The 17,414-nt window shown below is 40.8% G+C and overlaps 1 protein-coding gene across 1 annotated transcript in view; it reads right to left on the bottom strand.

Annotated features, from left to right (window-relative positions):
- Nucleotides 1–2,228: 2,228 nt before the first annotated feature.
- ntn1b (netrin 1b) overlaps nt 2,229–17,414 on the bottom strand; it is a gene marked incomplete at both ends in the record, with an annotated part of 50,968 nt that continues 35,782 nt past the window's right edge. Inside the window, 4 exons of the mRNA XM_079252967.1 lie at nt 2,229–2,548; nt 9,099–9,173; nt 11,413–11,466; nt 12,559–12,708. Coding sequence (XP_079109093.1) covers nt 2,229–2,548; nt 9,099–9,173; nt 11,413–11,466; nt 12,559–12,708 — 599 coding nt within the window. The remainder of the gene's footprint in view (nt 2,549–9,098; nt 9,174–11,412; nt 11,467–12,558; nt 12,709–17,414) is intronic.

The raw sequence follows: 17,414 nt of genomic DNA, 5'->3' as shown, positions 1-17,414 counted from the left end.
ATTGTTTAATTGACTTTTCAGACTTTTTTCATGGTTCAGGCCTTAAAAGCTTCATATTACACATTTTTACTTATTTTCACACATTTTCATTTTAAAATTTTTAAGTTTTTTAAATTGCTGCTGGCTGCATGTAGGAAATTTATATTAAATACTTTGCTGTATTAAAGCACATGGTTTTATTATATGGATTAGCATGTCTTCATCTGGTGTGTTGCAACAGCAAAGGTTTCCCCCCTTTCTTTGTAAACGAGGACTAAAACTAGAAAATCACCTGGAACTGTCCTCATGGTGCATTTTGATATCGCTTTATTTTAAAATGAATTTATTTTCACTGTCATCAGGCTGTCCAATAGCCAACCGCTTGTCAGTATTCCTTTATTATTACAGCCAACTACAATCAAATGCAAAAGTAAAAAAAAAAAAAAAGAAAAGAAGATCAACAATCAACACCACAAAAAGCCACATTATTTCATGTGTCATTAAATATATTCATTTGTGATAAACATAATATATTAGTATTACAAGACATTACACAACCTTTGCAGTGGACACACTCCGAAACAACATTTACAAGCCAATGTATAAACATGAGCAGAAAATCATTTATATTTATATTGTAATATTTATGAAGAGCAAATGTTCTGGTAGGGAGTACCTTTCTGTAAACACCTGCAAAACAACTGGAAAGGTTTTGGGTGCAGCTGTGATCACAGAGACTTTAAAAGTACTTTGTACAAATACATACTAGTACTAGGGTGTATGTTTATAGTGTCTGTGTACATGTATGTGTCTGAAAGTGGCCATATGTGTGTATTTGAATTTTCAGTCATTAAGCTTCTAATATTTAAAACTGGGGTTAAGTTCACATGTATATAAATCTGGTTAATGTTTAAACAAATAAAAAAGGTAATACTATACAGCTATATAACATACAGACAATCAGACATGCCTTTTTTTGTCGAGTACCAAGTATTGATAATAGATTCTCCGTCCTCGAATAGTCTCTTTGAGGCAACGGATATTTGACACATTGTGCTGATTTCTCTGCACAATAAACATACGTGATGTCTTAATCACTCCACAGGTTTTTTTTCCCCCACAACACTGAATACTGTATACAAATTAAATGTGCATAATTCACAATCATCATTAGCCAGTCAGCTACAGTAAAAAGGGAGCATGCTGCGTGCGAGTGGTATGAGGTTTGCTTCATATTCAGCTTTTTTTCTTTTTTCCTGGAACAAAATGCTTCACTTCATCAGCTCTATCACTTGCAAACTTATCAAGTCATTTATTGGAGCCAGAAATGTGCATCCACTTGTCACTGACGCAAGCAGGGTTTACACCAGCTTTACAACTTTTTTCTTTCTTTCTCTTTTTTTTTCTTTTACATCAAATACCACAGGTTCTTTTTTTTTCTTTTGGATGCCACTCTAAAAATGTGAACATATCTCATATGTTCTAAAATGTCGGACTAGTTAAAAATAAGTGCATGGTTGACAAGCCTACTCTACATCTAGCCGCTCATTACCTACAAAAAAAAAAAATACATATCCACATATGGTTACTTCACATTGCAGAGGTCACAACAACATAATGTAGCTACTGATAAGAGATGAATGCAGATGTGATGGCATTTTGTCGAACATATTAAGGTAAATCACATTAAATGAGGAGAACCCTAAGAAAGATGGCACTTTTGAGACCAATGATGAGAATAAATTCCCAATTTCGGATTCACTTGTATGAATTTTGGCATAGTCCAAAGAACATCTAACACATAGGAGTATAGTCCTGTAATACCTGGGAAGATCCTCTGAAGAGATAAAGGCTGATACAGACGATACATTGCAGCTCAGCGTGAGACTTTAATGAATAATAGCATCGGGGTAAAATGATCCGGATGAGAAATTTCTGGAAAATTAGGTGCAAACTCTGCAATTACACAAGAAAAAAAAATCACTTTGAAACACAAAGTAAAACTGTAGAATGGGCTCCTTCACAAAAAGTTCCTAAAAAGACTCTAATCTCTTCGCTCCGGCTTCGAGCAGCAGCACTCTGTCATTCCCCCATCTCTCCCACTCCTCACCTGCGTCCCACTATTTTTAATTCTTTCAGTTCATTTTTTTCATCCATCTTTTCCTCTTCCTTCCTTGAATCCAGGATGGCAGCAAAATAATGCCTCCACCTTTCCATCAAATGCTTCCTTTTTCCGCTCCCAGCTGCTTTTAGCATTTTCCTCTCTTGTCACGCTGTTGAAACTTCCGAAGCCGACGGCCCCACAGGTCCTTCCAAGGGATGAGCAGGCTTCCCTTGTCGGCAACGACGCCGCTCTGTCCTGGAGAGTCATCGTCACTACCCAGGAGCAGGTATTTCCTTCCAGGCTTGATCTTTGGGCATTTGCAGGCCACATCCTTGGCACGTACCCACAGCAGCTGGTCTCCCCGACGAATGCGGTGCTCACCTTGTTTGTAAACAGAAATGATGTTGACGGTAAACTTCCACCACTCACCCGCCTTGTCTCCCTTTAGTACGTGCACTTGGACAGCTGGTGGAAAAAAAGAGCAGAGATAGGATTACCGGCATGAGCTATAGACCACTTTGAACTTTATTGAATATTTTCAGTCAGGGTTAGACCAATGACGTCTCCATGGCCTCAGCTTACTTCTGTCCATATTTGGAGCTCATTTCTGCATTTGACACCATGAATCACAAATATTCTGTTACCAAAATTGGAACATACCATATCAGGTTGGTTTTACTGTGAAAGATCCCAGTTTGTCCCCCTCAAACATCATAGTAAGTCATGGAGTTCCTCAGGGTTCTGTGCTTGGGCCAATACTTTTCACTGTGTACAGGCTTCCATTCATAGACTGCATGACATAAACATACACTGCTATGCAGATGACACTCAGCTATAGTTAGCCATAAAGACTGATGAAGCCAAACAGTTCATCAGATTATGAAAATATTTTAAAGATATAAAGGACTAGATGAGCACATTTTCTATTCATTTACTCAAACACTCCGTAAATGTTTAGCTCTGCATGTATAAATAGCAAAGATGCTGTTATTACCAGCAGGTGTTCTTGGCTTAGTGGCAGGGGTTCTTTCCATTCCTGACCAGTCAAGACAAATGGAAAACCCTGCTAGAGATTTTTTCTTCGTCTTAAAAGGGATTTTTTTTTTATCCTCCACTGCTCTAAAAAATAAAAATTCAGTTCAATCCATTGGTTTCCTTAGACACTTTTTTGAGATATATATATATATATATATATATATATATATATATATATATATATATATATATATATATATATATATATATATATATATATATATATATATATATATATATATACATTTAAGTTGCTTTTATATAATCACAAAACAGGAACAGAGAGGACAATATAATCACTTTGATTTGATTAGATTATAATTAGAATGTATCTTAGAAAATGTTCTGAAATGGCTTTTTATCATGAATTGGGGCTATATAAAAAAAATCTGAACTGAATTTAAAGGAATGGAAATAAACAAAAAGCTAAACAGCTGAGGACTGTATACATGCTAACTTAACTTACAACATACTGTTAAGCAAATATAATCCAAGAATTACTTTAAATGAACCAATGACCATATGATGGTATATCATATAAAAAGGTTGGAAATGTCTACCATCCCTTGTCTTCAAAAACTTTTCTACAGCAGCATTTAAAAATGCCAATAAAGCCTCTGTTCTAGAGATATGCTGCATGTCACCACCTTCTCTTTTCATCTCTGACCTCTGACATGCCTTTGTTGTGAGCATACTCTCCATTACAGCAACGGTTTCCATAGCACTCAGTCTGCCCAAGTGATGGTAACAGTTTCCGATCGAGAACAAGCGAAAGCACAAATTGCTGTGAAAGTGACAAGGCTGGGTTGGGTGTGGAGGAGCAGATTTTGGGATTCTTTTTGTCGTATTCATTTACATATTTAGCAGAATTCAAAAGCTAAAAGAAAAGTTTTAGTTAAAAAAATTTCACATCTTCTACTCATACTATTAATTCTTTCCCATTGGTCTGTCCATAGCAACATTGGAGTCTTAATGTCTAAGCGCTGTTGGCCAGAGGCTAAATCACAGAAAACCTGGTAACTATTGGAGCACCACTTGTGGCAGACATTTTCATACCAGGAAATTAAGCAAAATTCTGTTAGCAGAAGCTCTCCTGCACAGATTCCCCATCCAGCAAACAGCGTTTTCTGCATTGCTGTGATTGCAACAAGAAGCAAACAGCTCAACAGGTCTGCAGGTGAGTTGCTGGAAGTGAAGAGATGTGTCCTGTTAACAATGTCAAAGTGTGAGAGCACAGTTAATCCAGAACACACTGGTCTCAAATGACATCACTGTAGATAAAATGGTGTGTCCTTGTTTTTATTCTACAGTAAAGTGGCCTTTCTTTGCCTTTGTAACATGATCGCTGTCAGTGCTCATCAGTCGTCCCCCCCATCACTGCCAAGACTGAGGCGAAATGGAGGAGCGGGGTGTTTAAGTATGTTAGTCAATGCGTGATGTGAGCAAATTGCACACAATTTCAGAAGAAAGAAGGTTTGTTGGTCCGAGTAGAGCGAGCTCTCACAGCCCTGCCATTCACCGCTGCCCTCTCCTTCATCCAGACACATAAAGGGTGTGTGAGGAAGTAGGGGGGGAGAGGTGGTAGAAGGAGGGGCCACTATTTGTCTTCACAGCTACAGAAAAAGCTCCAGGAGAATCGGGATGTGTTTCCGCCCTCATGAGCTGTCCCTTTTTTTTTTTTTTTCTGCTCCCAGAGCCTCCTCCAACTTCCCAGCGTGAGAATCCAGCGGAGACAGGCCTCTCCTGCCCGAGCCGCCGCGACGAACCCAGCGGAGGAGACTCGGTTACGGCATCCAGCCTCAGTCTCCCTGTCAGTGTCTGCCTCTCCTTTTTATCTTTCAAGTATGTTTTCAGTCTATGCCACATATTTAAAAACACACAATTCCGCAGGCGCACACACCTTCTGCCACTTGCTTCAAGCCAAATAGACATCCAGACGGAGAATAGGAGCGCGGGGGTCTAGCAGTCTACTACAAAATGGTGCAGTGTTTGGTCAGACAGAGTGTGAGAGGAAGTGTGAGATGATCCTGAACTCCAACAATGGTTGCCAACTGAGGCTCCCCCAGCCAAGCCTCCCACTGGGTTGATCTTCTTAGGGTGTGCTGAGACTTGACGCTGCACACCACCAACAGGCAGGGGATAATGAAATTAGTGCCTGCTTAATTAAAGCGCAGAGGCCCCTGTCCCTTCTGGTTATCAGCTGAGTGAATGATCAGGGACCTGTTACCCTTGGGTGAGTTCAGAGAGATGGCCAGGGGAGGCTGGGAGGCCCTGCCTTTGAGCACTATTCCGTGGCGTCGGTAAACACGCGGCCCTTTTGATTCATTGTCTTCCTTGTGGTTTAGGAGAAGGAGGGTACGTGTGTGCAGAGGAGGGTGTCAGGCGAGAATATAATCCCTTTTGTGTCAGCCGTCTCCGTAGCTACGGCAATCATGAAAAACAAAAATTGAATAAACAAAACATATTTCTTTTTCTCTGGGGTGGCAATCCGTCACCGTCTGCTTAATTTACCACCTGTTTGTGTCCTGAGGAATGCTCGGTGCCGGTGGAGCGCACAACTGTGTTTAAACAGAGGGCCCCTTCCCGTGACCCCCATGGGGCCTGCATCACCACTCACACATGGGTGGTTGTGGCCCCCAAAGAGCAGAAAAAGCCCCACAAAAGCAAGGCGACAGGCCTGAGAAATGAATTAGACCGCAGCAGAGAGAATGCATGCTAAGCATTGATCTCTGTCGTACCGCCGCAACACGGCTGGGGAAGAATCATCTGCTTCCAGAAGTTTTTTTTTTTTTTAAAAGAAGCTTCAGAGAAATCCACCAGCAAAGCCGCGTCTTCCTTGAATCAGCCTGACTGATTTATAGTCACACGGCTGGCCTCGGCTCTGACGTTTCAGGTTGGGTTAATGGAAATATGAATAATGGCTGCACAAGGCTTCGCTGCTACAAATGGCCTGAATTAACGTCGACTCCAACATGAGGGGAGCTAAGCACGTCCCGACAAGTTTCAGCTGGAGGACATTTAGGGGACGTAAAGCTGCTTTTTTTTTTTGTCGTACTGATGAAGTTTAGGTGATGAAGATTATAAAATTGACACAACTTAGCTGTGAAAGAGATCATCACAAGTCCTCTGAAATCTGACAGTTCTTTGATTTTTACAACATGCTTATGGAATTTCAAGCCATGATGATGTTATTCATTGATGAAATACTGATAACCGATTATGCTATGATGAGAATGAATCATAGTGATCTTTGATTGGCACATAACAGAGCCCATCATTAATGGTGAAAGCAACATTTCACCCTCTTCTGCTAAGCTGATGTTTCTTGAGACACAACGGCCTCTTCTGGTGGTATCAAAGGTTTAACAAATCCCTTCAGACCCTGTGATATGGTATTTAATTACCTGGGACTGCGATTTATTTCAGCTGCTTCGCATGTTCTCGTTGTTCACACACAGCATAATGTGATCGCTGTGTGTTTTGGCTGGTTTTAACATTTAGTGTAAAAACACCTCCAAATTTTCCCATTTGCCGCAAGTTGACTGGCTTTGGCACAAAGCACAAATCACACATGTTCAATCTTTTTGTGTAAAACAGTGCAGATCTGCTATCATTTTAATATATATATGTATATACATATATATATACATATATATATATATATATATATATATATATATATATATATATATATATATATATATATATATATATATATATATATATATATGTACAAATTAAACCACAAGAAGCGCCGCATTACATGGTTTTAATGCACAATGAACGCCACTTCTCTGTACATTGTGGTATTTCTCCGTAAGTGCGTTCAAACCTTGTTATGCAGGGATCAGAGTTGTTTAATTCACTTAAACCTTGGTCCCACACAGTAAAAAATTTGATCAAAAATGTTTATTTCTTTGTTTAAAAACTTCCCAAATATGCTGAAGCACAGGAACTACTCTATGTTGGCCTCGATGTACTTTTTTATTCAGGACAATCATTGTCAAGCTACTGCACCTTTTTGTCATTCACTTGTCAAAAGCCAGCTGATCTGAATCAATTGATTTATTTGTTGCTATGGTGATGCCCATAATGGAGAGATACTACAGTGATTTAACTTGTCGACCTACGTGTCCATATATACTGTATATATAATATATGTACAGTAGAAAATTCAGGCCCCAGCTGTCAGATGAAACCGTATTTTCATGAAGACAGCATTACTCAGGATTTGGAGATGAATCTGTTCACAATTGTCTTGACGCAACATAAATATTACTTTTACATCTGCATATTGGATATTTTATCAGACCCAAGCTTAGTATGAACTCAGTAAATTTCATGCTTCCCAAAAGAAATAAAGTCTACTTACAACATCCACTCTGAAAACCCCTAATCATCACATTTTGCCAAGAGATTTTTATTGTTGAACAGATGCCAGTTTTTTCTTTTGCAGACATTTTCCAGCTCACAAACCCTACATGATCATTTGCTAACTACACATGACTTGTCAGTGCATGCTGTGCGTTTCAGGTACATGCTGTAGTCGTCAGTCAGAGAACCTTTTGGCTGGTCTAAAGACTTTAAAGTCTCTAGTGGCAGCAGACAATATTTCTGGGCTTCTGGTACAGGAAGCGGATATCCAGAAAACAGATGTCCAAGCTTGGACCTGCTGCTCTGTTTGCGAGTCGTGATTAGAATTGAGATCAGCTTCATGTGGGAAGTTTAGTTAAAGAATTGATGCTGGTTCCTTTATATCTACTATATAGTTACAATTTAGACTCCTAAACCAGTCTGTACACCTTCAGTATGTTTATGATGATCACATATTTATTATTTCTGCAAAACAGAAAAGATGCATTCATATTTATTTAGTTAATAACCAACAGAGTCGTCACTAGAAAAAAAAAACTTTTTTGACCTAAAAAAAACTTTAAAATATTATTAAAAGACTATTTCTCAAAAGTACAGGTATCTATATAAAATATAATTATAAGGGTTTGGTGATAAAAGTATAATAAATACAAATGAATGTGTAATAGAGTAAACTAATTGATAATGTGGATAGAGGTGTACTAGAAGATTTGTATTATAGATAATCAAATCTATAGATTGATATCCAATTATAAGTAAGCATTTTTTTTTTTTATGAATGAATAGTTTCTATGATAGGATGTAATATGAATGGACATGACATGCATGCATTTAGTATGTAAAAATGGATGTAAAGAGATGATTTTGAATATGGAAATAGCTTGTATTCCAGGATTACACTGAAGTGCTGATGTGCTGTGTAACTTTTTACAAGTTTTTCTTTTTGATATAATAATTGTGCCGAACCCCAGGAAGAATAGCTGTAGCTTGCTACAGCTAATGGGGATCCTTAATAAACTAAACTAAACTAAACTAAACTAAACTAAACTAAACTAAACTAAACTAAACTAAACTAAACTAATTTTCCTGAAATATTCGATGCAATTTACTTTTCCGGATTATTGATTACCTGACTGACCTGTTGCATTTATTTGGTCCTATAACTGCACAAACAACCCCAACTAAAAGATATTTAAACCATTTTCTGAAACAGGTCTCATTGAATATGTCCCTGGCATATTTTCATAAAAAGTCAAACTGGGGGATATGTCAGGAGAAAAAGCTGTAAGATGACCGTTGTACATCTTGAAAAGCTCTTTTTTCCCCCTGTAAACACCTGAAAACATTTGAAAAACTCCCTCTTTTTTCAGGATGTTAGGTCAGTGCTCATGGAAACTCGCAACAGAGTGAGCAAAGATGTTATTTGATTAATCTGTATTAGACAACACGGCCCCGAGCTGTTGAAGTAAGCCATCCCTGGAACAAGATGACCAGCTCCAGGGTGTGGATTGGCTGGGAACTGGGATCTGATTAATTGAGACGTTTGACCTCATGACTGCTGGCTTGGGTCTTGGAACCGACATTCCTGCATACTGGACTCACTCACCGTAGTCTTTTTTACAGTACTTCTTCATGGTGATCTTCATTCTTCCTCTGGAGGCTTTACAGTAAGAGTCACAATCTGATGGAAAGAGAGGAAATGGAAAACAAGTCAAGTTTAGCAAGTATCATCCTGTCATTTAGATATTAAAAGCTTCTTTTAAGACAAAAAAAACTGTTGTGGTATCCTCCAGATGGATGGATGGATGGACACTATTTGTGGCCCAGAGTCTTGAGGATGCCTTTAAGGTGCTACTGTGAAACAGATTAAAGCTAACACACATCCTCCAGCGCCAGCCGCACACTCCTACAATACGCCTCCCACGTTTTCCCTTCCAGCCTGCTCCCTCGTCAGTGTCCTGGCATGCATTGTGTGAGCTCCGAGAGGTCAGCCCCTTCATAAAAGAGGTCACGTGTATCTATGTGTGTGTAGATGTGTGTGTGTGCGTGTGTGTGTGTGTGTGTGTGTGTGTGTGAAGGAGGGGATGAGCCAGACCTACCCAAAAAAACAAAAAAGGCCCTTATAGGAACATGGAGTGAGAAAGTGAACGCCCTGACACCGGCCGACTGAATGATCTTCTATGAGGAGCGGCTGGATAGGAGCTTACAGAACTCTACATGTTAGCAGGTCACGCACCCCCGCCCCCCTCCCTCCCAGCATGGCCGTGTGTCTACCTGGGTTTGTGTGCTAAAGAACTTCATGGATTGCTTTTGTGTCATGGCGTCACCGCTCCAGCTACCTGTCCTGATCAGGGAGTCTGGGGGGGGGGGGGGGGGGGGGGGGGGGACCCGGGGCCCAAACTGAAAGTTGAAATAATTTGTTCCCTCCGCTTTCCACTGACCGACACAAATTGGAAGCAGACCATCTCTAAGTGCACCCCCGCTCCATACCCACCCCCCCTCCGCCTCTCCCAGAGCAATAAGCCTTGTGCTTTTTTTTTTTTTTTTCAGAAGAAGGGGGGGTGGGAAACCAGGACTGGGCAGTCTGAAGAGAAAAGAGGGGGCAGTTGTGAGAGAGGGGGGAACCTTTCAGCTTGCCTGAATATGGACAAACTTCATTATTTCTTCCAACCCTCTGTCCAGTCTTCCCCTTTCTTCTCCATTATGCTCCGTGTGAATGAGGTTGCCTAGGTAATGATGGAGAAAGAAAAAAACGCCTCTCTCCTCCCTCTCAAAAAAAAAAAAAAAAAAAAAAGGTTGGTGGGAGGGGGGTTGGGGGTGGGGGGGTGGTTTGGGACGTGAGATGAGGATCGAATTCATGTATGTAGAAAAAAGCATGTCTGGTGGAATGCCGGCTGCTTTCTGAGGTGGCGGGGGAAATAAGAAAAGAGGAAATCCCAAAGTAAATGAATCTGACGAGTCCATATCGAGCGCGCCGGATTTCCATGTAAATGAATTGGGGAGGGCTTGGGGGGGGCTCTTTATTTCCCACTGGCCCTTTGGGGCCTTCATCATACTTTGCTTTGATAGCTGACGTTGCCCATTAGCCCCTTAACGCAATCTTTACAGTGGCCCGTTACACCCACGGCTCTCATTAAGGTCCAATCTCCCGCTGTGAGGACAAACGCCCCCTTTGTGCGCCACGCTCATTCTACGGGCTCCCCGGGGACCACACCGCTCTTAATTTGGAGGGTGGTGTTTATTTGGAGTCTCTGACAGGAATCCAAACTCCACACACAACCTGAGAAGTCGCTATAGCAGGAAGTAGGACTCGCAACAAAGCCCAGTGAAGTCATCGGCGCCGCTCTGGTCAGACTCTGATCGATGACCAGACTTCACTCCGCTGATTCAAGCAAACCCAAAGCAGCAAATAATGTCAAAGATTGTTCCAGATTGTATCCGTAAATTATAGATAAATACTGTTTGTGGAAACATCTAATGTCAGCAGTTAGACATGGAGATTCTTGTCAGAGCACACGAACAATGGGGTCCGACAGGGCTTCTCTGCTGGCACAGTCAGCCTTGATTGAAATACAAACTGGCGCAAATGAAGCATGTAATCAGATTAGGGCTGTAGCTCTTGGGAGGCTGCTGGGCAGGCTGGGAATACAGGCGACGAGGCCACAGGGAGCACTGGCAAAATATCTGGAGTTTACATCAGCAGCAGTCTGATCTCACCAACGTGTGTTTAGATGAAGAATGTGGAAAAACATGCCTGTGCTTGAAATGCACCTATTTTTACACGCACGGAGGGACAGTTAGTTGAGTTGCACAATGATTAGGAAAAGTCTCAGTCACAAAGATGCTCCCACACCAGCGTGAAGAGGATTCATAGACATGTTTTGCATTGGTTTAAGATCGTCTCCTTTCCAGTGACTCACCTGATGGCTCCTCATAGCTGCTGTAACTTGATGTTGGAGATGCAACTGGAATCTCTGCATCAAAGACACGAGTGGACATTCATTTTACTGTCATTTCTGCACCAAAAGCCTAATCAAAGTGTGTTTTATATTGATAAAGAAATGTAAAAGATCAGTTTTCTCTTCAGAGAGCAGAATTTCACCCATAAGCTTTGGAAAAAATAAGTATAAAACTGATTTCGGTGACATTTCCTGCCTCTAAGTTTCCCATTATAATCCTGCTCTCCAGTGATTGTGGTATGTTAATGATACAAAGGTTCAGTGGTGTGAAATTTGTAGCTGGGATGAAGTTATAGATCAGAAAAATAAATATAATACCATTACAACCAAAATACTTTGTCTCAAAAGGATTCTAGTAGTCCAGCTTTTACACCACATTTGTTACTTTCCCAACAAAAGGGAAAAAATAAATCAATAAAATCCTGCTCCGGCAGTTTCAGAGGATTAAATGTAACTCCACCATGTTCAGTTTCCACAAGTGACTTTATCAGAAATGTCAACCCCTGAGACATAGTGGGTAATTGCTAGGATGTACACGCCGGTTATCTTATCTGTTCGTGCCAGGCAGCTACTTGATGCTCCTCACTAAAGCAGCAACGAGTGACCTGTCTGTTTCTGTGAGGCGTTGGCATTTATTACCGAGGGTCTGGAATCTGCAGGCGGTAGATACAGCCAATAAACATATCAGCCATCGTTCCCTTGGACTCATTCTGGGGGATTTATTGTGAGACGGGTCATTAGCGGCGTTGAAGGCAAACAAGGCCATGTTAGTCAAGCTGTAACAGTCTGTTTATCCAGACTCAGGTTTAAACAGCCAAATATCTATTCAAAATAATGAAACAGGGGTATAATAAGAACCCTGAAATGATTGTGAGCCAGACGTTTGTGCTTCACAAGTGCATCCTGTCCTGTCTGTGAGACTCTTACCCAGTTATTGTTTCATTTTCTATTAAAACCTAGTGTGTGTAAATCACTTGGAGGAAGCTGCTTGACTAAATCATGTTGAAATCAGTTCCTTACAAAGAAATCTGCTAAATTAGTGGACCCAGTTTCAACTAATTTAAAGTGTGCAAGCTCTCTGATTTGTGCAAACGTGGCGGTCCTTACTGATGCAGGGGGCGATGGGAGAGCGACTCTGCTGGTAGCCTTTGGCACAGCGGTTGCAGGTGATCCCTGTCACTCCATCCTTGCAGGGGCATTGACCAGTTGTCTGGTTGCACGTCTTCCCTGCTGCTCCGACCGGATGGCAGTCACATGCTGCAGAAGGAGAAGAGACAGAAATCAGAAGCGTGTTATGCTGTATAACAAGTAAATGGAGGCATGAATGCTCAACAGAACCGGAACAAAACAGAAATCAGGTTGAAAATGAGTCCGATGTGCGTCTGGCTTAGCCTCTGCTGACTCTGTATATTCCACACAATATAAAACTAGTTTTAGCACTGAAACCTTGAAAGAAATCATTCAATTTAGAGTGGGTTAGGCTTCCCTTCCAGCCCATCACAGATGGGGAACTGGGCCCTGAACCAGCATAAATCCAGCCTTTACGACCATAAGATTCTTCATTAGGTCTGCTCTGGAAGGCACGCAGTGCAGTAAATAAGTCGATAAATTGCAGCGTTTGCTCTCAACGCAGACTGTATCTGGGTACGAATGTGAGAGCAGCTCCTACAGGGTTGTGTGGTAGGAACAGACAGACCGTCTGCTCCTCAGATTGAGTTTCCAATGTAAAGCTTTTCGGGCAAAGAGCTCCTCACAAATACAGCCTGAATAATGTTTCCCATTAATAGGATGAGTGGAACGCACTTCAAAGTCTGTTTAGGTTGTTAGTTGGGAGGATCACACGTTAAATGTGAGAAATTTGTTTTGAGTGTGTGTGTGTGTGTGTGTGTGTGTGTGTGTGTGTGTGTGTGTGTGTGTTCTGCCAAACCTTTACCATAAAGCCTGTGTTTGAAGTGGAAGCCCAGCCTCACTATTAGTCATGCATGTGTTATAAGTACCAGCAGAGTCATTTGAAATGTGCTTGAAGTGGTCCAGTAGACGTTGGAGGTGCTTTTAGCCGGAATGTAGAAAGCTTTATGAACATAATGTGATGCTTATTAATTCCCTCTGTGAGAATGTCAAACTTCTTTGTGTTTAACATGAACTATAGAAACGTCAGCCAAACGTATTTGTAAGAGATAAATCTGCTGAAAGTGTGTGTTCATTGCATAAATGTGAGAAAATGTTATTAAATGCAAACTTCAGACACAATGAGATCATTTTAATGTGAAGGGGGGGAAAAAGTCATTTACTGTAGATTTATTACCTCAATGTGCGTTTTACTGATGTTAATGACCTTACAACTGGTAGGAAGTCTTTTTCATCCCAGCATGATGCTTGCTTCATTAATTGTGTTCTCATTTATGATAAAACAGGCACCAAAACAGGGTATGCTTTGGGTCTGGGGTTCTCCTGAAGTTTAAAAAGTTTAGGAAACATTAGGGTGACATGTTGAAGCCTTCCCTGAACATTTGTGGCTCTAAACACGTCGACACATTTCCAGTACTTGCACCATGTTTCCATGAAGGTGTCTGCCGTACTTGTCATGATCTGTGGGTTTTGGTTGGGAGTTTTCAGTCTTGTCATTTTGAGTTTTGTCTTTCTTGTTCACTGCAAAAACTCAGCCTTAAAAAACAAGAAAAAAAAAATACAAAAATGAGGTAAATGTTGCTTAAAATAAGATCAATTATCCACCAACAGAACCAAAAAATTTACTTGTCAAGACTTCCCAAAACAAATAAAAATACTCTTAAAACAAGAGAAATTCTCTGGCATAAAAACTAAGAATTATCTTACCTTTAAAAAAATAAGCATACGTGTCAATTTAAGATTTTTAATCTTACTTAGATTTCAGTTTTTAAGTGTTTAATTTTGTCGTAATTCTCCTTTTACTGTGTGTTCTGTTTTGCTTCCTGCTCATCAGTTCACCGAGTTTAATTAACAAACTCACGTCACATGTTTCTTGTTCATTTTCTTTTACCAGATTGTCATGTTTCCCCAGTCTTTGTAAAGCCAGTTCTTGCCATTAAACTTTTATTCTTAAGCCGTTCTGCTTGACAGGTGGGGTTAGATTTTCTGCCACCCTTCCCAATATTTGCCTGTTTAAAATGACAAAATGTTTACTATCCATCCTCGTGCTGAACCAGACCCCTCGGTGGAAATGAGGCTTTACTGGTGCGACCCTAAAGGGGAGAACCCGAAACACTGACACAGACCTGCCAAAGTTTTGGCCACTGGTAGCATGCTACACTGACATGTTACCGCTGTTTGGTGTGTCTGAAGGAGCAAAGACAGTATTTCCCCACTGCACCTTTATCTTTATGTAATGCTTAGCATTGGACACAGGATAGTTTTAATAAACAAGTCAGGCAAAACACGTGCATATCTATGCATATCACTCCACTTTATACATTCTTAGAAATACTGCAGCATTCCCTCTTGTTAGCATTTAATACACAGTGAGTAAATGTTGTCATTAGGAACCAAACATGTAGAAATCAGTTCTTAGTTGTGAAAATCTATTATCTACCTTTCAAGAAAGCAATATTTTATTTTAGTTGACTTTTTTTTCCCAGAATTTTTCTGCACAAGAAGCTGCAATGCAAACATTCGCTTCACTCTTTGCTCAACAAGGCTTTTGTGGTAAAATATTGTTTGACTGCGGTTGCATGAGTTGTTTTTTCCTTACAACCTGTTATGACGGGAAATCGGCGTATAAAGTTCGGTTTAGCCACACTCACAAAACTTCTTACAGGATGGAAACAATAATTAATTTCAAGCTGCAGAGCCGAATGGTTGCTGAGGGGTTCGGGGACTGACATGCAGTGAACCATGTGCTGGCTTCTTCTCTGTGGACTCACCAAAGCTTTAGACTGCTAAACGTATGCAGGAAGCCAGGGGTGGGAGGCGTGCACTGTGGTTCTCCATGAGCCATGTTTACACTGTGCTTGATGAGGGGTGAAGTTGTTAATCTGGGAAATAAAACACGAGGCATTCCACTTTGCCACTGGAGATATGAGCACTATATGGAGCAGAATACTCTTTTTTTTTTAAACACCAAACTTCTATTAAGCAAAGTTGCTGAGTGGACATTTGATGAGATGTGGGGTGTTGAGAGAAGGGGTGGAAAGAGGGGTGAGGAATGGAGAATGAAAGCAGACTTCCTTCTGGCTGTGTTGGCGCTGGGCTGTATTTCCTGTCCAACAACAGCAGACTGGGATGGTTGGTTGAACTGAACAATAAATACGGTGGTTTTTAACTGATGTCACTTCAATCCATTTTTGTCACCTGAGGAGAAAGGCAGCAATCAGGTTGTTTGGATTTAATCCCAGAGCAACGAGCAGGATGTGTAGATGGAAGTGTTCAGGTTACTGGTCCTGCTAGTTTGGAAAGACTTTGCAGAGATATATGGTTGGTGCTACACAGTTCTTCTGTGAAACTGCTTTTAGCTGAAAGCCCTTTAGCATAACTTCTCTTTAATTTAGTCTATGAAGATGTTTAGGCTGGCTGGGATGCTACGTCAAGTCGTTTGACATCTTTTAAGTGCAAACGATATGCAAAGCTAGTGCTCAGGACAACGCGACCACAAAGTCGATCCGTACTCTGTCTGACAGTGGGTACGGTTACATGAGGTTTTTCAATTCCGAATTAATGATTTGGAATTAAATCATTCGGAATTAACGTATTCTCCTACGATTCTCTACGAGGTTTACATGAAACGTGTCCTTACTTAATTCCTCGTTAGAGCTGCAGGTTGGGAAGGGTTCTGATTGGACAGAGGGTGCACATGACGTATGACGTATATCAGAAATAAACAAGGGTTAGCTTAGTGCTTCTCATGTTTTTAGTCGTAACTCGTGAAAACTACATAAGTAGTACCAATTTTGCAGCTATTTTTATTATAGATGTGAAGTAACAGCTCAACACGAGCATATTACTTCACTTTTTGCAGCAACTGAGAAGAAGAAAGATAGACCACCGAACACGGGAGCCAAAACAACGCGCGCGGACAAGGTAACGAGCATGCTAAGAACAACCAGAATTAACTTAGAGAGGAATGAAGGTTTACATGACAGAGGAATTAAATAGTTCAGGATTAAAATGCGAATAAACCAGACACTTACATCGGAATTAAGTTTAATTCCAAATAGAAATTTGCATTAGGAATTAAGTGTTTACATGGTCATTTTCCATCAGTTTAAAGCAGAATTAACTTTTATTCGGAATTAAAGAGGAATTAAAACTCCCATGTAAATGCGGCAAGTGTCTCTGATACAACTCGCCTCTGTAAAGGCGTTTCTAGCCTCTGCTTCTCATGCTTTTACTTTCCTTCCATGCGAGTTGAACAACTGAAAACTAAAAGGGGATGACTGTTGTGGCGTGCAGCAGGAAATATCATGTTGTCGTTTCTGCGTTTAAGAGGCTGGCGGTGCAGCAGGCAGAGGAAAGGCATCCTGAGACCCCGTCACCAGCCAATCGCAGCTCAGCGGTGGATGTGGTTAAAGACCAAACTATGTGCATCTGTCTGAAGTGGCTCATTTGTCAGTTGTATTGTGGTTCAGTAAAAAAAAAAAAAAAAAATTTTGGAGGAAATGCATTATGACAGTGTTTTTGTTCTTTATTATCTTTCACATAAATTCACTCTCCAGTTTATGGCTAAAACTAAGCACATGGATCCACCTTCTCCTCATAATCCACATTAAGACACTGCTAGGCATGGCTATTGGAGAGGTGTGTGCATCAGTGGGATATTTTAGCAGTGAGTGTACACCCTGAGTGACAGCAGTTTGTTTGCTCAAGGCCTCTGAGCGTGTCTTTACTCTCAGGGGAAGCTGTGACACAGAGGGAGCTCAGCTTTTGTCTCGCCATACATTAATCCCTGGCAGCTCGGTCTGAAACCTGACATGTGTGTTCGCACCTGTGTG

This window comes from Telmatherina bonti, assembly GCF_933228915.1.
Source record: "Telmatherina bonti genome assembly, chromosome: 14".
In the NCBI taxonomy this organism is placed as follows: domain Eukaryota; kingdom Metazoa; phylum Chordata; class Actinopteri; order Atheriniformes; family Telmatherinidae; genus Telmatherina; species Telmatherina bonti.
Note: the sequence above shows the minus strand (reverse complement) of the source record. Positions and strands in the feature narration are given on the sequence as shown.